General features: G+C 38.5%; 1 protein-coding gene across 5 annotated transcripts in view; it reads left to right on the top strand.

The window, feature by feature from the left end:
* The window catches only part of LOC121869379, a 61,125-nt gene extending 42,001 nt beyond the window's left edge, over nucleotides 1-19,124 (top strand). For all 5 annotated transcript variants that reach the window (XM_042370729.1, XM_042370728.1, XM_042370730.1 and 2 more), the window contains 5 exons: nucleotides 8,122-8,342; nucleotides 8,680-8,895; nucleotides 11,535-11,661; nucleotides 15,948-16,040; nucleotides 16,522-19,124. In XM_042370729.1, the coding sequence (XP_042226663.1) occupies nucleotides 8,122-8,342; nucleotides 8,680-8,895; nucleotides 11,535-11,661; nucleotides 15,948-16,040; nucleotides 16,522-17,776 (1,912 nt within the window). In that variant the 3' untranslated portion in view covers nucleotides 17,777-19,124. The remainder of the gene's footprint in view (nucleotides 1-8,121; nucleotides 8,343-8,679; nucleotides 8,896-11,534; nucleotides 11,662-15,947; nucleotides 16,041-16,521) is intronic.
* The last annotated feature ends 2,485 nt before the right edge of the window (nucleotides 19,125-21,609 follow it).

The following is a 21,609-nucleotide window of genomic DNA, read 5'->3' as shown; positions in this document are numbered from 1 at the left end:
ACAGTGTTTATAATTATAAATGAGTCATTTTAAACTGCCCATAATCATAATTGCAGAACCATCCTCACATATGCCAATTATATATCTATCTGTATATTTTTATCAATTAAGTGACTAAATGATCTTGTAATGGGAAGACATCGTACTTTCGCAGCCGAGTGTAATTGTTTTATAATCCAAAAGGCGATATCGCTATTTTACATTTGTTTTGTTTTTACGTACATTATATATATATATATATATATATATATATATATATATATATATATATATATATATATATATATATATATATATATATATATATATTCCCAGTGTCATCAGTTTTAAACTTGCACAAGAGTTATCATGCCAGAGATGCCTACACCCACAGCCTCTCCACTAATAGCCTATCACCACCTCTAACTATCCATTAAAAAATAATTTACGCGGACACATATCACTTGTGTCGGGCAGTGGCAGGTGACGGCCACATGTCCCTGTCTCGTTAACTCGCCAGATCACACACAACAACTTCATCTGTGATTATCAACGTCGCTGTGAACTTAGGCAAGAAAGCCATCCACACCCCAGAGACGTGAGTCTGGCGTTGGCACTGTTCTCGTTAGCATTATGTAGACAAGTTCTCTCTCTCTGTCTCTTCCTTTTGTGATCTTAAATTGAACAGCCTGGAAATATTTGCAGTTATTTTTTCATATATGTACAAATTTGCTTGTTTTAATATGTTTTTAGTAAGTATTGCCTTCTTTTAGTCACACTATTTGTCGATTTTGTTATTTACTGACTTTATCGTCACTTATGCGCCCTTACATCAATGCTGGATAGTTTTGGCGGTTTTGAAGGAGGCAGGAAATCAAAATACTGCACTGAACAAGAACAGACGCAGGAGATTACGACGTTGGATTTCATATACAGTAATAAAGCCCGATTTCCCTGATACGGTGCAATCTACTGTTATACCATCCAACATATCTCCCTCATCCATCTGATATTTTTGTAATTTTTTTATGAGAACACTATAGTCATCCACATAAGGAATTTACCAATACATATACTGTTATCACGAACACAGTCATATAACGAATTCTGTTCAGCCACAAAGACCACCCAGTTCATGATGCATCAACCGAGAATTTACATTGAACGCTGAGGTGACACACACACACACACCACTGAGATGAACAATACGTCACGAAGATGAACTGATGAAAGCTGCCTACCCGCTGTCACAGATCCCTTGGTGCTTGGCTGTCTGTCTCTCTCTCTCTCTATACGCACTTTAGAGTCAATACTGTCAAGAGTGGTTCTGTAGGTATGGCAGTTTCTCTCACTCGACAAGATTGATAGTGTTAGAATTGGCTGTGTTTGTTTAAGTATCTCTCTCTTCAGTAACACAATCGTTTCAGTATTGACAGTATTGGGAGAAATGCAATACGTGGTCCCCCGCTCCGTGTTATAAATACGAGTATATTCTCCAAGGACAGACAGTAAGTCGTATATCATTTAGCGTTAATACGTCTCCCCCTTCCCAGTAGGGTTGAGAGTGAATCATATACCCGCCTCTTTGGTCCAAGGCTCCGCCGGTAATGGTCACAGCTCCAGCCTGCTGCACCACGAGGACTTACCTGCCTACCTACCTACCCAACCCCTAGCTAATAAAAACCAGGAGACACGGGAGTCTTTCAGGTGAGACGTCTGAGTCCGGAAGGTTAATTTGCGTGCTGTAAACACACCCTGGCACCTTGGCGAGTCGCGGGACGCGTGTGGTAGTGGAATTTTATCTTTAAACGTACAGTAAATCTTTGCCTTGCTTATAAGAGAATTTTGATTTTTCGTTGAAGTGAAATTTGGTTTGTTTATAAACGGGAACTTTGGCTAACTAGAAAATTAAATTTATAATCTCATCCGAAAATTTTTAAATAATAAAAGTTAATTTTGCTCAATTTACAAACAAGAATTTCACCTTGTTTACATTCCACTGTGTTTTAACACTTTGCATTCTAAATTTACATGGTAACATTTCCCAGATAACAGGTGATGGTGTGACGTAATGGATTCATCTTGTAATAACCAAAGTTCACTCGCCGCCGTCTTCACACATGCTGTTGACACATCTAACGAGATTGCTAAGTGTCTCGTAAGAGCAGTAGAGACATGGCCTAAATAAAGCCACAAACCCAAACTTGTCTACGTCTGAATCTAATGTCATTTACTGTTACTTTCACGTCTGATCCACCCTGCACTCTATTGGCGGGCAGTAAATTAACTCTTAGGACGTGAATATTCAAGTTACGCTGGACGACATTTACTGTATAGATAAGGTGAAAGATGGAGATGTGACTTATATGTTCATTGGGTATTAATATCATGCTAAACTATGATAAGATAGTGTCGGTGGTGCTATCAGAGATGAATTACTGCTGAATATATGGTTTTAAGGCTTCCTAGTGAACATCTAACCTAGTTGGCCCCTAAAGCAAGAGACACAAGCGCGTGGGGACGAATATGAAAATTTTACACTGTATCGTAAAAACAAAGCCAGTGTAGGCAGACAGCAACGCCCGTCAGGGGTACCTTCATTTACACTTCCCTTCGATTCGATTACCAACCATTTCTTGTACACTGTGACAAGAGGAGGAAACACATTCCCCCAAAGTAAATATTTTAATGTTTACGTCGGTCACTGGACTCTACTGTAACATGTCTAGTTGTTACTCTTTTAACTTAACCAAAAATGTTCTTCCAAGTTCTTTACATACAGACGATAGATATATTTAATGTGTTTTATATATAATATTATAATATCGATTTTTTTCTGTCTGTAAATACAAGCAATTTTACTGACTATTAATAGGTAAGGCACCACCACCTTCATGATGCTATCAATATAAGCAAATGACTTCACCTGTACTTAATAGATGTACTTATATAATGATGACTGTATATTCAATTCCTGAATCTGAATCTAATTCCATCATCATACAGAAGGAGCTTCGTGTACAATAAATATATGCCACCTAATCCCTAGATATATTTGACTTCGATAATATTTATGCAGTTAATTGGTGAGCCACCTTCATCAGAGACACACGGTGTGGTTTCTGGCTGGGAATATGTAAACAAAACTCTGGTTAAACTAGTATATATAACATCGTCTTAAATATACAGTGACGAATAAATTTGAGATATGTTTAGTCACTAGTAAAAGAACATCAAGGTGGTAGCGGCGTTTAATATTTCTGAAGGTAAAAATACTTTTCTTGTGATCACTTGAGGATTATTCCCTTAGGTTTTTTACACGATTAAGTACCCAAACGATACCTGGGAGGGTTAGGTTAGTTTTGGTTATGTTAGGCTTGGCTAGGTTATGTTAAGTATAGGCCAAATTAGGTTTATGTGAGGGCGGTTATCTTAAGGTGAAATAAGACGGGATTGTCAGTTCTTCACGTGATATTTTTCACTAAAGGGTAAGAATATGCCTCGTAATGGTGACATCTACAAATATATCGAAAAAATAGCCTGACGTTGGTGCTACTTAGCTTAAAATATAAACAGAAGCATCATGTTGTACTAATAGAAAATTTATAAAGGAGTAATATAAGAAAATATACAGTCGCTGGGATGCAACAGTAGGTGGCAGCAGGTGTGGGTTGAAGTCAGGTGTGTGTGTGTGTGAGAGCTTTGTTCGTGAGTGATACTAGGTGACGCCTACCCCTGTCATCTTGTTACCTGAATGTGTGTGTTGTTCCTGAGCGACATAAGAGACAGTATCTGCTGTTATACACGCACATTTAACTGTACATTTTTAAATATATACATGCACACCCGGCCAGCTCATGCCAAGGGTCCTCTTTGTACCCAAGCTTGCGCCTCCCAAGCACTCGTCAGTAACGCCGCTGAACACCAATGCATCTAAGCAATCACGGCTGAGTACCAGTGCAGTTTCAATGTAATTTTTACCACTTCAATTGACCCAACTACAGTGAGCATATAGGTGTGTTTTCACGTCTTTACTCACGAGAAGAATGAACCTTACGAACGCTTAAGAACCCGCACGTCAGTTTAACAGCATATATAACCCTTTAAACGTCAACTTTGAAAATATATTAATGTTCGCCGCCCTAATTGTTATATTAGGTGCTCGTTGATAAATGAGTTAAACTGGGACCTTTTAATATATTTAGCATTTGTATTTATAAAGCGGCTATTACTCTCGTTCACGCGTTCATTCTTGTTATTAATTTTGGCGTTCTGAATAATTACGTTCACTGGCTGTTGAGGTGGACCCCTGCCACTGATATTTCTAGACACGGTGATGACAATATTCGCATCTAATCTATATTGTAAATAAATAGTGAAATTCCTCCCCTTTTCTACCTCCTTGTGATTATCTAATATATTTCTGGGGTTTGAATCACACACATTGTCTCTGGGGTTATCATATACACTTTCTCTTGAGATATACGTAAACGCACCCTTTCTTTGGGGTTAAAACCATACTCATTGTCTATGGTGTTAGAATTATACACATTACTTCTTTGGTGTTAAATTCATACCAATTATTCCATGGGGCTAGAATAATACATAATACATAGAACCATACGCACTATATAATCGCTGGGGCCTATAGTTAGTCATACAGTGAAGGACAGACACAAATATGATTACCTTTATCATTATTATCCACTGTTCCTTACCCTTATAGTGTGTCAGAAGTGTGTGTGTGTTGGGGAGTTATATATGTGTGGGGTGTAATGTGTATGTGTGTAGGGAAGTGTCTAAATGTGTGTGTTCCTGCCTGTTGAAGTGATTAACTGTGTGTGTGTGTGTGTGTGTGTGTGACGGCTAGTGGGTAGTGGATGATGGGTGATGGTTAATTGGTGGTTTATGAGTAGTGGATGATGGGTGGTGGCTAATTGGTGGTTTATGAGTGGTGGATGATGGGTGGTGGCTAATTGGTGGTTTATGAGTGGTGGATGATGGGTGGTGGCTAATTGGTGGTTTATGAGTGGTGGATGATGGGTGGTGGCTAATTGGTGGTTTATGAGTGGTGGATGATGGGTGATGGCTAATTGGTGGTTTATGAGTGGTGGATGATGGGTGATCAGATAATATTACAGTCTATGATCATCACGAAGTAAATATATATTAAGTATTTATACAAGCCCGCATCTTACTGCCACACATTAGCCTCGCTGCCTAACGTATAAATAATTTAATCCGCTGCTGCATACAATAATAAACATCTAATGAATTCACTATCAGAAATAATCACCACCCAATAAAAATACATTAAATAAACACGACCTTGATATTATTCTACGGATTAAAATTAAAATAAAATGTACGCCCTTTATTATTTTCCATTGTCTCTGGATCATGAATCAACCAATAACACGCCATCGTTCCTATTGCTGATGTTCTATATTGAAACCGAGGAATCAGACTGCAGCAGGGTGATGACGTGCCCCAGGACCCAGTGTGAGTGTACTTGAGGGTGTAAAGGACGGGTCGGGTATAGTAAGTGTAATATAATTATGATAAGAGAGCGACAAAAGGGTGTGTGTGTGTATACCATCTATCTGTCTGTCCGTGTTGGGTGTCACTTGATGGTTTACTTGTGCCAGGGGGCTAAGTGGTGGTGTGGAGTTGACGCACCTGTGGGAGAGGACCAATGCTCTCTCTGTCTCTCTCTTCGTCTTTTACGTCTATCTATCTATCTGCCTGTTAGTCAGTCATTTTTTTCTCACACACCCCACTGACCCCCAACCTCGTTACCTACTTACTAAATGCAAAAATACCCATACTAAAGCCCTCTTGATTGGTATACATACAACCATCCTTAATTATTATCAGTTTGCGTAAAAAAGCTTCTTAATTAGGACGAACTATACAAACAAGTTGGGAGACATGTACCTGTATACAAATGTTGTACCAGAACGCACGCGCGCACACACACACACTTACAAGCATTTTTTTTAATTTTTTTTAGTTGGATACATATTTTTTTTTATTTTTGTACTTTTTAACCTTTTCGGGTGGTGGGTACATGGTTGTCTCACGAACATAAACTCACTTTTATTTTTTCGTAAGCATTTATCTTCAAGGGCAAGTGTTGTGTCTAAATGTTTTAACTTCGCCACCAACCCATCTCGGCCACAAACAATAGGCTTCCTGGTGTAGATACTCTCGCAGCTAACCTGAGAGCCTGAAGTCAATCGCTCAAGTATCAGGAAAAGGGGATTTGTGAAGTACTGTACTTGAGAACTTTCAAGACGTAGCTGACTTATCCATTACACCGCCATTATCAAGTGAGGGAAAACAGATTACTTGAAGATTAGCCACCCTAGCTTATTTCAGCTGATGATTATACACCCTACTGCTACCTAGGGGATTAAGTTAGTGATAAGGTGATATAAGCTGGTGGAGCTAATCTGCAGGTGATCTGGAATCCGCCCCCCTTCACTTCTCCACTAATACATTCCTTTCCTCCCAGCTGATACCCTTCAGGAAGCAGACAACGTAAGGTACAACTGACGGACGACCCTGATTATGCGTGGGTCGAGAGAAAATGGAGCTGTCACGTCCTTAAGACCACAAGCCCAGAACTAATAGCCGAACATATCGTACCGCACAACTGATGAACACCCTCCTCCTCATCATCTTCCCACGGCAGCTGCAGAAGACCTACTCTTGAATACAATTTACGCCCCGCACCAATATACAACACGAAATTCCTCCCCTCCTTTTGAAGTTGATTGGTATCAGCCTTGTTTTTAGCTGTGGAATTTTTGACGGAGTATAATGAACGTCGTAAAATTCATTATACTCATGACTATGATTCTCGAGCACCACGGAAATGGCAAACAAGAGGGAGTGTTGCTCAGCGCCCAGAATACAGAAGCGTGTTGAAGGAGGAAATATTTACGGTGTATTTTCTTCCCAAGGAGAGATAAATGGTGGTGATAGTAAAGATAACGATATAAAAACTAAACCAGATGAGATAATCAGTGTGTAACTTGACAGACTTAAGACCAATCCAGAGAACCCCACACAAGACGAACTTTAAAGTTCCTCAAAATTATGTACCTTAATTTCATCCTTTAACTAACGATAAAAGAATAAATCTAATTAACATAAAGTCTCAGTATAAATTTGATGTCACGGCTCACTTAACACATTTAATACATTAGTACCAAAACAATCAGCAAAATTTGTTAGTTTCGTCTCCTCACTGATGCGGAGTGATCATATAAAATTCAGTTAAGGTGGATTCTCAAGTGTGGTTTGAGGAGTTTGGTCTCCACTTACGAAAAAAAAAATACGAGCCTTTGAATCAGAAATCAAAAGTAAAGAAACTGAAGTATAACGTATTTTAAATAGTGTTTATTTTGTAAGTGGTTTTTGGCATTTGTGCTGTTTGTTTGAGAAAGGAGAAAGAAAAAAAATACACTCCTGGGACTGACAGTCAAGGTCAAAGACTGAGGTCTGGCGCGTGAGAGAAAGCAAATCTGGTTCTCCGGGAGCTAGAGTTATGTTATTTATCTGCTAAAGATAGCTGCTTGTTTTGGTGTGAAAGAGTGAGCAACAGCTGAGCCCTGACACCTGTGTGTACGCATTTGTGGCGAAGGCCTCTCTCTCTCTCACGACGCCATGTGACCTTGGCTTTTGCGGCATTAAAAGATCATATTCATAACAATAATCTCTTCCCCCTTTCTCTGAGGTTTCTATACCCTTTGATCCAGCCCACATAAAAATATAGGGGGAAGAAGTAAGGCATACAGAAAGTGCTGCGGCGGGTAATGCATTATCCTATGCTTAACATACTGTACAAACTTCGAGCAAGACCTAGAATCTCAAAGACTCCTATTATTTTTCCCCATAACTGATGATACTTGAATGTTACGTATTTTTTTTAGATGGATAGACAGATCCCACATTATGTGACGAAGACGAAAGAGAGATTGAATCTAGTCAAGGATGTCAGAACAGAGAGAGAGGGGGGAGGGGGGATTTCCATGATATTTATAAAGATGGAGGTAAGGAGAGTAGGTGCCATGTGTTTACACCTGACATCCCTACATGAACTCACTAACACGGCGTGCGTCTTCCCCTTGCCAGGTGGTTGAAGATGGGCAAGTGCAGCTGGAGCGGGTTCGAGCGTGGCGTAAAGTTGGTGATCACGTTTGTGTTCAGCCACGTTGGGTTGTGTGCCTTCGTGGCCGGCTACTCTGTGGCAGGAGCCTTCCTCTTCAAGGAACTGGAGCAGAAACACATCGAGGTACACTACGAGCCTCTCCGCCACCGTTCTGCCTGCTTTCACGACCTCTACAACATCACAGGTACAATACTACCACCTCCCTCCACCCGACACTCTTAGTTATTATGGCATCGATCTACCTTTTCTAGGGTATCATAAACTGTTATATATCAATATATTTCAGAATCTGTTATATCTATTCAATTCACAATCTATCACATATAATTATATATTTAGCATTTCAGTATCAATGTTCTATCTACCCAGCAGTTCGGGATTTGTGTGTACGTGTGTGTGAGTGTAATCCTTTTGGCTATCTTCAAAATTTACAAAACGACAGTGCATGAATCATACCAGAGAGGCTAGTAACACTGTCTGTACTGTATTTATGTCGTCTCTAACGCCCTCGCCACCCATAGAACGCGCGGGGGAGGAGTTGAGCTCAAGGGACTGGCGGGAGATCTTCAACTCGACGCGGTGGCAGGAAGAGGTAATGGAAAGACTGACCGACTTCGAGGATCGGCTGGTGACGGCCGTGAGTAACCAGCTCTACGACCAAGATCCAGACAAGCAGCGCGAAAGATGGAGTATCATCGGCTCTCTCTTCTACTGCGTCACCGTCATCACCACCATAGGTACGTCTCGTAGGGGAGGAGGGGGGGTCGTGTTCAGGTATTATGACCCTTCTTTAATGAATGATCTGAGTCTGTACATAACTCACTGATGGAGGGAAGATAGTGCCTTAAAATAAGATATCGCACACATCTGTACATTTAATATTATAAGTACGAGTTAAATATAAGAGATTGTCTAAAAATTTACGTCATTGATCACATCATACAGTAATTAACAGCTACCTACATGAGTTCGAAGCCTTTATATACAGGTTTCGTTGATCTCGTGACTTTGTTTATCAACACGGTGAGAGGCAAAAACACGGGGCGGTACGCTTGAGTAGGCACCAAGTCAACCGTAAATTAGCTCTGTTTATTGTTACTGTGGCGAGGATTTGTTGCAGTTGAGCAGTGAGTGATACAGAAATGGTTTGACCACAATTGAGTGTTAATTTCTACATAATAATAAATACTCTGTGGATTTCAGCGTTAAAAACTGAAAGGAAAATAGAAAACTTAATTTGTTAAGGTCATTATCATTTCCTTAATTCTGTACAGGTAAAGGTAAACATGAATGTAAAATTACAGGTACAGGTAAATCTACAGGTACAGACAACAGTTGAAGCATGTGAAATTACAGATAGATAGACGCACAAATAAGAGAAAAAATATTACAAGACACCAACATTTAACCCTTCAGCCTTCAAATATTATTAGATTCTTTTCGTTGGAGGGAGAGAAAGAGAACGGTAGTGTGTGTTCATGTGTTGCTAAATAACGATCATAATCAAATACTGGCCAGATGTTAATCAGTGTTATTGTACAGTTTTTAGGGAAGGGAAACTATCTAATGTGTGTGTTGTCTGGTTATCTTAGACATATATGGAACTCCAGATTAAAAACAAATGACAGTAACTGCATAACATTTTACAGACTACGTGGGTGACTAATTCCCCCTCTCTCACCTTTTTATTTAACATTTCTCACACATGACGAGAGCCTACACGGTGTTTGGGACACAGTGATGTGTTGGGCGGAAAGCAGCGGCAGCCTGACAATATAAACAAACCGCCAGCTTCAACACGTGGCGTCTGGGACCTCCTCCCTCCCCTCCCCCTCATCCCGCTTCCTGCCTTACTTGTTTACTTCAGTGAGAGGTTGTTGAGGCCGGGTTACCCCTTCACTTCTTGTTTACCTCAGTTGCTTACCCCTGTCACGTTTTTTTTTTTACTTCAATGAGGGTTAGGAACGGGTTATACTTATTGGGTTCTCTCTTTGCCATGGTGTGTAGTGTTGGGGGTAGTGAGGACTAGCTTCAGAAGTGTATTTTTGCACCTTGTATTTACTATCTAGTTTTGCCTGATTGTACTTCACCTTAGTTGATATACAGTACACAAAAAAACTGGTTCGCGTAAAAATTACTGACGGTATCTCCAGCTTATTTCACCTGGACGTGTTTTATTTGTTCGTATGATGAAAGTAGCAGATTAGTGTGAGAAGTGAAGAAATTAAGGGAGAGGGTGAGATAGCGACGGGGAGCGTGTTAAGGGAAGAAGGGAGAGGGGGAGGGGGAGGTGGAAAGCAGTACTAAGAGGCAGGTTGGGTAATTATTATTGTTCCCTGATAACTATTTTGGTTGGTTGTTTGGTCTTTAAATATAAGCTGCGGGGAACGTCTGTCACACGCTTCTGCCACACCTACGCCACCCTTGTACATAGTCCTAATGTATACACACCTCTTGTGCATGAACCCATTGGACACAAACACACTTGTAAATAAACTCTTTAAGGTTTCTCTAATCCAACCACATCACCTCTCATCCATCATGATCTTACAACTGCCACATAAACCCAAGACAAAACCGGTATTTTAGGAGTCCACATTCTATATTTGGCTAAGTCAACCTCTGAGCCTGGTGTCGTCCTTTAAGTACAGTAATTTACCTCGTGGCTACCACAACTAGAGGTGGCTGAGTGTTCTAATTTCACCCTAACTTATGTAACAAACAATATTTTGTATAACTTTATTTCAATGTTTTCCTCAAGCCATCACTTTTTATCGTTATTTCGATTGTCATAATATTTATAAAATTCAAGCCATTGGTCCACTTCTTTTCAATCCGCTGCAGGTTTGCAATACTTATCATTCTTTGTTTGCAAGTTCCCTTCAGTCGAACCTCATCATTTTCATCATTCATTCCTCACATTTCTTGACTATGTAACACCTTTTACTCTCACATCTTTCCAACATCCTATAGCCTGCAGGATCATTATATGTTGGACAAATAGCCACCTCTTATGACAACCAAGTACAGTACTGTATATAGGCTTTTATTCTGTCCTGTTCAGGGTGTACCACGAAAACCTGTCTTCAGAAAGGGTCGCTTCATCAGTAACATTACGGTACACTTAATAAAAATATGTATTAACCACCCTGCCTTGCATAACAATATACAGTAAAACACTGTGCAAAAAGTGTGAACGTATATATACTGTATGAGGTTACAGACATCAGTAGGTTGTTAGCAGTCATTTTCTATTCTATTGACCTTGGGGTGGTCGATACTTGCTTAACTTTCTGTACTCCATTACGATATTATGATAAAAGTTCCCTTGCAACCACTTTTTTCTAGAACACTCACACGTCATCCTCTCCGGCAGGTTACGGACACGTTTCCCCAAAGACATGGGAGGGGAAGATGGTGACGATTGTGTATGCCATCATGGGCATCCCTCTAATGTTACTTTGTCTCACCAACATTGGCAACTCCATGGCTGTCTCTTTCAGGTAGGTACTCGCTCTCATGGTGGGTATTTGGCTATGGTCACCTGAAAATAAGTAAATACTGTACTATAGTGCATTTTTTCCCAGCTGAGAAGAGATGCCCCGATCCTCCTCAAGAATTACAGCTGATTGGCCATTGCAAATCTATATGATTTCATCCTTAAGTAATGATGTACAGTGAGTTCTGCTATAACGCATATAGAGGAACGATATTTGTATAACGCGAACGCTTGTTTGCTGTAACGCGATTTTTTATTACTATTTCTCCAATTTTGTGGTATTAACTGTGAATATGGTAAAGAAGAATATCTCCAAGAAGCGTTCTGGTGATCGCATTCCCAGTGATGATCGTAAAAGAAAGGCTATAACCCTTGAAGAGAAGCTCGATGTTATCTACCTCAAAATCACCCTTCTCCCCCATCAAGTTATATTCATATTTTTTCAAGGTAAAGTGTTACATTTACTGTATGATTTCATTATTAGATATGAACGTAACATTTATTTAGACTGTGCTATCCTTTGTGTTAGGCTAACTACTAAATTTTTTTCGATTTCGAGTAGTAATATGCATCTAACCCTATTTTCTCCATAAGCCCTGTTATTTCTATTACGCGAATTTCTATAACACGGTGTTTTACAAGAACACAACTATCGCGTTATAGCAGAACTGACTGTATAGTATTTCTAAATGAGTTTATTCATAATAGTTGGGATGACCGTTTTTGACGAGAGAGATACAGTATGTTTGCGCCTAACATCGGGGTTATGTTCCTAAAAGTGCGACATTATATGGAACAACGTTAAGCGGATCAATTTTCCCCATAAGAAATAGATAAAATGCGGGAGTTACGTTCCTGAGCCTCCCTTTGCCCCGTGAAATACATTACATAGACAGAAAATCATTGCCATTTCTATAGAAAATAGTGCATGCATATACAACTACTAAGTTTGTATTGGTACTCGCCGATGGGCGGAGGTGGTAGAGCGAGTGTGTGGTGGGTAGTGAAGCAGAGGAGGAGGATGGCGGGAGGGGAGGAGTATGGCGGGAGCGGAGGAGGAGGGTGGGTCACTGAGACTCTGCGGCTGCCTCATCCTCCTCCTGCTCTGACTGGAGTTCCTCCACCGCTGTTTGCTCCTCCTCAGTTGTTGCTTGCGCAGTAAAAAGTAGTCCGTGACGACGCAAAACGATGTTGTACCGAGTCATCGGGACGTTAAAAAAATTTTTGGTATCTAAAGATTAGCGACGTAGTACCGAAACAACGTTAAGTGGGCTGACATTATACGAGGACTTACTGTATTTAGCTAAATTATATAAAGATACATACATTCATTATTTCAAATATGAGCACGTAGGAGGTTTATCAGAAATCTTATACAGTGGTCCCTCGGTTAACGAACGCTTCGGTCAACGAATTACTTTCCATAAGAATCTTCAATTCGGTTAACGAACAAAAATTTGATTTACGAAATTCTTACGAAAACATGTTAACATGTTTTGGCTTGCTCATCGGCTGGTAGGTTAGTCCGCCAATACAGTAATTGGTTCTAGGGCTTACATTCGTTTCCATTGGAGTAAATATCAAGAAGGTTGTGCTATTCAATATATTTCCAAGTTTTATATTAAAATTATTAGTAATTTTAACATTTATTTAACATAATTGCAGTACAGGGAACTAGTTTTTGGTACGCCCATGAGCCACTTCACTCACCCACCAAGGCGTCTGTTTGAGTCTCTGTTCAGTTGGAGAAACATCTTGCTTGTGGATCTCTTGAACACAAGAGTATTTTTATGTTTTTCCAGTACAATTATCGGTCATTCTGAAATTTATTTAACATATTAAATATATATATAGCGCAGTGCAGTGTTGATTTAAAGGAAATAATCTTGAATTACACCTAGTGAATTTAAAATTTTATTGGTGAAAAGACTGCATCAAGCATGGTTCCCTGAAAGGTGATTTCTCCTCCATCCCCACTTCCTTCTCTTCTCCCTCTCCACCCCACTTCCAATTCCCATCATCATCATCAACCAGGAACCTTCTACATACACACCTCAAAGTAAGTGTACTTTACTGCATTTTTTTTTACTTTGTATGTACTTTTCAGTGAGCTGGAACCAATTACCCAATATCCCATTGAAACAATGGATTTGGTTAACGAACGACCTTCTGGAACGAATTGTGTTCGTTAACCGAGGGACCACTGTACATGAATTAACTGTTAAACTATGGTAGCAAATTGATGCTTTTGGAGGACGCATTTAATATACTGTATACTGTACTTATTTTTACCCACAATAAGGCATAGTCCTAAGACAAATTACAGATCAGTAATACTACATTATGCAAAAACTAACATTTTAAAAGATCAGAATCACATTGAAATATTACACGACCTCTGAAAGTTGGTGGATGAGTGTGACAGACTGTAGATCTTGGCCGCTCTAACCATCAGCAGAGGCGGCAAATTTGTCTTGGTATGCCTTATTGTGGGTAAAAATAAGTATATATTAAATGTGTCCTCCAAAAGTGTCAATATGCTACCAGAGTTTAACAGTTAATTCATGTACTGTACGTATAATTTCTGATAAACTTCCTACGTGCTCATGAATGTATGTATCTTTATATAATTTAACTAAATATCTTTCGCGTCAAAAACGGTCATCCCAACGATTATGAATAAATTCATTTAGAAATACTGTACATTATTACTTCAGGATGAAATCAGATACATTTGTAATGGCCAAACATCTGTAATTCTTGAGGAGGGGCGGGGCATCTTTTCTCAGCTGGGAAAAAACGCACTATAGTACAGTACGTGCATAATTTCTCTTTTCAAGCTTTAAACATAAATGAAAAAATGCAATACATGCCTAATTTGTAGTAAAGTAATATCTACATTGCCGGAATCCCTCAACCCTGGAACTCTTTGATAGCCAGAATTGAAATTTTTTTGGAAAATTGTTCCCAAAGCCAAAATTTTCCGGAAAATTCCGGCTTTGGGAACGATTTTCCGAGGGGCACATTTTCCGGAAAATTTCAAGACAATTTTCCCGGTACCCGGAAAATTACGGGGATGAGGGAATTTTTTTTCCAGGTTTGAGAGATGAAAATCAGGCGCATTTTCTGGAAATTACGATAAAAAATTTTCTGGATATTTTTCTGGGTTCGAGAGATGATGTAATTGTCAATTTATGGAACTTCCGAGAACAGTTTTCCATTACCCGGAAAATTACAGGAATGAGGGATTTTTTCCGACTTTGAGAGAGTCTTCTCATTACCCGGAAATCTCTCATTCCTGGAAATGCTCTGCACCAATTGTTCTGGCTAACGGAGATATCACTGTACAGTAATTTCTGCAACAACGCCTGTTTTGTCAATGCGAATTGGTTGCAATGCAATTGATGAATAGGGGAACGCTGTTTGTAAAACGCGAACTTTTGCATATGAATGTTGGCTATACAGTAACACGATTCCATCCTCAAGTGTAGCATGGGGCGGGGTTATGCAATGCTTACAATTCACGTTCGACATCACATGTTGAAATCATTCATGTGTTTTGTTTGTGAAGTGTTTTTTGAGAGGTACTCTGTAAATTTCGTTCTTTTTTTGCAAATTTAATTGTTACCCATAAATATGCATGAAAAGAAGAAGTAAAAAGAATGTTTTACAGTGCAGACTAATAACTGTTTACACGAGCGCTCTCTGTTTACATCACGTGATCAGTTGAATCACGCAGTTTCTGTCCATTGCTCTGTGAAGTGTCCGAGATTTTCGCTGTTTTCTCCAATTTTGTTTTAGCCATGAATATGGAAATACAAGGAAAGAAGAATGTTTCCAAGAAGCGTTCTGGTGATTGAATTACAGGTGGTGAACATAAAAGAAAGGCTATAACACTATTGCTGGAAGAAGCTTGAGTGCTAGTAAATCGGTGAGATCACAGCCAAAGTAGTCAGCACCTAACCCTATTTTCTTCATAAGCCCAGTTATTTTAATAGCGCGAATTTCTATAGCGCAAGGTTTCACAAGAACGCAACTATCGAGTTGTAGCAGAAATGACTGTACATAGTACAGTATTAGTGGTGTGACAATATCTACAGCTGCAAATCATGAATTGGTTCACAATAATATGCAGACAAAAATGGATGAATGAGGAGATAGTCACTCACAGGTTCCAAAAACAGTACTGTATAATACTAACTTTGAACTCCTGATATGACCCTTTACATATAAATGAGAAGGTTGTACATCTATGGTCACTTAAGTGAAGATGTTGTGTGGGTCCGACAGGTTCATGTACCGACGGGTGTGCTGTGTCTGCTGCAGGAACACTGAAGAGGAAGACGACCAACAACCCTCCTCTACCACCCTCCAAACTCCCAGGTGAGAGAGAGAATCAGTTAGAGTAAGACACAAACATACATATACACATACACAGTCAAAATGATACATACATATACACATACACAGTCAAAATGACAAAGAAACAGACTCACAATGGGAAGGGGTAATGTAAAACATGTTGCAAGAATCAAAATTAAGTAGTTCACTACAACAGTTTAATGGTATTCTTGTGAACAGCAATGGCAATTGTTGATAAATCAATATAATTTAACATGATTATGAAAACTAAAAAAAAAAAAATAATTGTAAACGTTTGCGAATAACTTGTTATATGGACTTATTTATACTGTAGTATACTGCACAGTGCACCCATATATATATATATATATATATATATATATATATATATATATATATATATATATATATATATATATATATATATATATATATATATATATATATATATATATATATATATATATATATTTTCATTAATTAAGAGTAACTGCTCCATCAGTGGGTCAACAGAGCCAGCAGCTCCACCGCCCTACACGCCACCACCCAGCTATAAGCCCAGCAGGCGCAACATGCTTATCTCCCCGCCCATCTCTGCCACCATACATCGAGGATCGGACAACCCATTCGCACTTCTTACTGGAGCCGAGCCCTCCAACTCCTCGTCCAAGACCTCCACACCACGACATCCTCGTCCCTCCCAAACACACCTGATTCTCCCTGATGCAGAGGCCAACCGCATTGTGGCAGAGTGTGCAGCATACACAAAAACGACAGTGCCTGGACTGGTCATCACCTCACTTGAACCCTCCCATAATGAATGTCATGACTATGACACAGTGCCAATGAATAATCACCTCTCGCCATCCTCAACAACCCACCAAACACCTGAACCATCAGCTCCATCCTCTCCTCTGAGTCGAGATGCTCCTACTGAGTGGACAGTGGCAAAAGAGAATGGAGGTCCTCACATAGTAATCGAGGTTCAAACGGATCATCCCCCATCCAACAACTCTACAAGACCCGGGTCTCCTGCACTCACCAGCTCTACACACCATGCCTCTAGTACATCCCTTGCTGCAAGCAGTAGTTTAAGTCGTCCATGGCCTCGTCAAGAATCTAGTTCGTCTACTGGAGGCCTTATGCCATATGGAAGTGAGGGCGACGACTCACAATTTGTGCATGTCAGAGAGAGACCTCCTACCTCCCCAGGCAAAACTTTAGTAGTGTATAATACATTATCTGGAGACGCTTTGCTCGAACAGAGTAGAGTAGCACGCAGGATGGCTCTCATGAATAAGGGAGGTTTTGGTCAAATACGAGCTGAAGCCACTACAGTGTTTACGGATCCAATCACTGGGCAGGCAGTGAATGGAGATATGCTTGGGCTCAGCTACCGACCAATTCCTCCAGATACGTCAGGTGCTGATAATCGAGTACCTATTCCTATTGTGATGGCTTTTGTTGCGTCTTACATTGGGGTCGGTGCTCTGTTATTTGGGTGGTTGGAGGGTTGGTCACTCCTTGACGCTGGGTACTTCTGTTTCATCACGCTCTCTACCATAGGCTTCGGTGACTTTGTACCTGGCAAGTCACTTGGCTATGAAACACAAGAAGCTCAAATTAAACTTGTAACAGGATCTCTATACCTGATGTTTGGTCTGGCTGTTCTTGCCATGTCCTTCAACCTTGTGCAAGAAGAGGTTGTTCTAAAATGTAAAGCATTTGCCCTTTGGATCGGATTAATGAAGGAATAATTTACCAAAACGCTCATACCAGTACTGCAATAACCAAAGATCCTTCGGGTTTTATAAATTTATATTGATTTCTCAAATAGTCTTAACTATATGGATTTAATTTTACTTATAAAATACTTAATTAGTGAATGTAATGCAATGTTTCCAATATATACAGAGTTTTTAAGTGATCAAATCTATCTTAACGTGGATATGATATGTTCAAAATAAACAAGAATCTACATTCTCAGCTTATGCTCAAAACAAATAGTCCTTGGTTATACTATAAAATATGTAAAGGATGGTAACTCATACATGGCACAAAGATGCAAGACTCAAGGACTATGGCTGTGATAATTTTCTTTTGGCAGAATGACAAATCTTCGTCTGTAGCAATTTTATGTTCGGTTCTTAGATCACCAGTGCTGACTAACACACCTATTTAACACAATAATCTGAAACATTATACAGTATTATGCTTGAATACATTTCTTGACTAGTTTCTCTTGGTATCCAACACACTTTTTAATCTGAAAATTTTAAAACTTGTTTCTAATGAATATTTTTTATAATTCATGCTGATTAATTTTCTTCAACATCAGATGCACATTGGGTCACATGTACAGGTAGAACAGTTATCTTATACTGTATTAATCAGAAAAGATGTTAGGCTTTTGAACGGACATTCTTTGATATTCTACTCACAAAAGAGGAGACATATGTACTTAATGTACTGTAGTAGAGTACAGTTAATTCATTTACAGTACCAAAAGCAAGTGACCACCTTTAGCACAAACTCTGGTTGCTAGTCCTTTGGAAAAGTGATTTACAGTATTTTGAATCGTTTTTGCAGTACAGGTACTTAATAGTTATGATATTGTCAGCTTATGACACAACATATGCGTGTTCTTATAGTTCCAGTAGAGAGCACTGATAAAAAGAGCCACCCCTGATGCTGCCATACTATCAGTTCTATCAAATTTTGTTTTCCTCGATTGGTTTAGATCCTAATATCCTCAATTCTGTTGGACTATTTTGTACTTGTTATTCGTGCGTAGATGTAGCCAATGAAAGTATTACAACTAAGTAAGTGCGAGAAAATGTTCACAACCATATTTACCGAGATTCATTTCCAATGATTAGACCACAGGATGTTGGATCATCTTTAAATTGGATAATGCACATAAACAAAGAGGGTGGCTCAGTTCACTGGACTATAGATGTTGAGGTTGATGTTATAATATATTACTGCATTCAACTATAGTCTTTTAGGCTAATAAATAAAGTAAGTTATACTTCTCTCTGGTAACTGAAGACACTCCTGCTAGGGCTGAATTTAAGGCAGGACAAATATAGCAGCCGTTTAAGGCCCCCCAAGATGTTAAAAGTAAAAATATAAATTGATTAAAACTATCAAATCTAAAGGGATTAAATGATAACCTTTGGCCAATGTTGCCCGATTGACCAATACCAAGAGAGCCCCCACTGTGGGAAAGAAAATCCTCTTGCAAGATTTTGTGATTAGTAAAGGAAATGTTAGGATAAGTTGGTTTACTTATATTATATTATATTATAAGAGTTCACGAGTTTTTGTTCATGTGAACAGTCTCGTTACCATCAGGATTCAGAATTGTATGAATAGCTTATGGCCCTTTCTTTAAACATGGTGTGAATTTGAAACTACAAATTGACCATGATAAAATAAGAGATATTTTACGGTGCATCGTCAAAAAGCGGGAGGCTCAGTCTTACTAAAAAGTTTATTGAATCACTGTTTTATGGTTATATTTGCAAGAAATTTGTTGAGTAGAATTGTTTATACGTAGGTCTATGAAACAATCAGCTGATTCAATCAAAGTGATTGTTGCTGTTGGCAGTACTGTACAACGCTTGTGATACTTTGGAGATGTGCAACTAATGGTTATGGTGTACAAACAAATTTACTTACAAAGTGAAAAGGTTATTAAGAAACATTTTCCTCTTGAAGGATTACATATACAGTACTGTATGTAAATGCTCTGCCTGGATTAAATGTTAATAGTTGCAGATTGAAGCATCCATTAAGGATTACTGTATAAGTAAATGTACAGATAAATTATATTCTAAAGAAAACTTCACAAACAAATTGGCAGTGTCCCATTTAATGTTCAGGATAGATAATGAACAGCCAGAGCAGAGCCCTTGTAATTTACTGTAGTTCTCTAAATTGAGCGTAGTTTATCAAAAAGAGTATGATATTGTATAGATATGTAGCCAGTATAAAATAAGAACAATGTAACTACTGTACATGTACAGTAATATTATACATCATAACTCAAGTAGATGGTTGTATGGTAGCAGTTATATCTGCTTACAATACTAAAAACTTCATTCATTCCACTGTCTCTTTTGTTGCACACATTTCTACAAAAAAGAAATTAATTTCAATTATTTCTAGTACAGTACCTATAATAGCCCAGACATACAGTATTTCCTTCTCACTTAGCATATTACCGAGGCTACACATCTCTGAATAAATTACAAAATAAAAAATCAGAATATCTATACAGTATAGCAGAAACTTCTACCACATATGACCATTTGGGTACTACTTGGCCTGATATCCAAAATTCTACATAAAATTTCGAGCAACTCTTTCCTTGAAATATTCCATCTCACAAAAACATTATTACTGTTACATATTTACACTTATTAAACAAGTACCTGTAGTAGTAATGAAGAACAGTGAGGAAGTCAGCTGAGGAAATTCACAACTTTGCATCACATGCACCATAAATGATTGAAAATACGATGATGCTTAAATGATTCCTTAACGTTGATAAACTGTCAACAAGTATATGCTAGCTGAAAGGAGGCATCTGATTCAGTAATCGGAAAGATGGTAAATATGACGCGGTTAAGCAAGAACGACTAATTTGTTTAATTCAGTATGTACGTACATTATAATTAAATTTAGATAAGATCACTATTCATTTAAATTTGATAACCAATCATACTTATTACTAAAATAATATTAATTATCCATAAATACAGGAATAATAAATTACTTAAAGTATACAACAACCACTTAGATGTAGTGCAGTGGCATGGTGCACTTTACAAAATTCTTGCATTATACCTCATCACTGAATCTCTATATATATATGACCATTCTATTCTTGACAGTACACTATTTTCATGTTTATAGCAGCCAATACGTTTTGTTTCTATCACTAAGTTTACCCGGTAATTTAAACAGGCAATCTGAGCCGTAGTTCATCTGTTAATACTTGTTGCCTGTGTACAGTACTGTACTGTAATATGACAAGAAGGAAAGCTGTTAATACTTCTTGGACATTAATAAATCAGAAACCTTAATTACTGCATGTACTTCCCCATACAAAAGTTACTACACACAAAACATTAAGACTGCAAATTAAAAAATTTTTATAGTTACAATACATAAATCATAATTTTCTGTAACAGAACAATGCTATACAATACTGAATTTGAAAGTTCTTATATTTACAGTTTTGGAAAATTATCAGTGTACTGTAGAATTAATGAAAAGCTTATCTGCGGATACTGCACAGTAGAGGTAATACAGTGATCCCTCGGTTAACGAATTACCTTCCATAACATTCTTAACTTCAGTTAACGAGCATTTCCTCGATTACCGAATTTTTAACGAGCGCCCCTCCACGTGTTTTCGCTTGCATTTGGCGATCCACCAGCTGTAGTATTAGTCTGCCAATACAGTAATCAGTTCTAGGGCTTAAATTCCTTACTATTTTAGTAAATATCAAGAAGTTTGTACTATTCAATAATTTTAAAAGTTTTATATAAATTTTCTTAGTCATTTTAACAATTATTGA

The sequence above is a fragment of the Homarus americanus genome, unplaced genomic scaffold (genome assembly GCF_018991925.1).
Source record: "Homarus americanus isolate GMGI-L3 unplaced genomic scaffold, GMGI_Hamer_2.0 scaffold36734, whole genome shotgun sequence".
NCBI classification, from domain to species: domain Eukaryota; kingdom Metazoa; phylum Arthropoda; class Malacostraca; order Decapoda; family Nephropidae; genus Homarus; species Homarus americanus.
The sequence above is the reverse complement of the archived record's forward strand: the minus strand, read 5'-3'. Positions and strand labels throughout refer to the sequence as shown.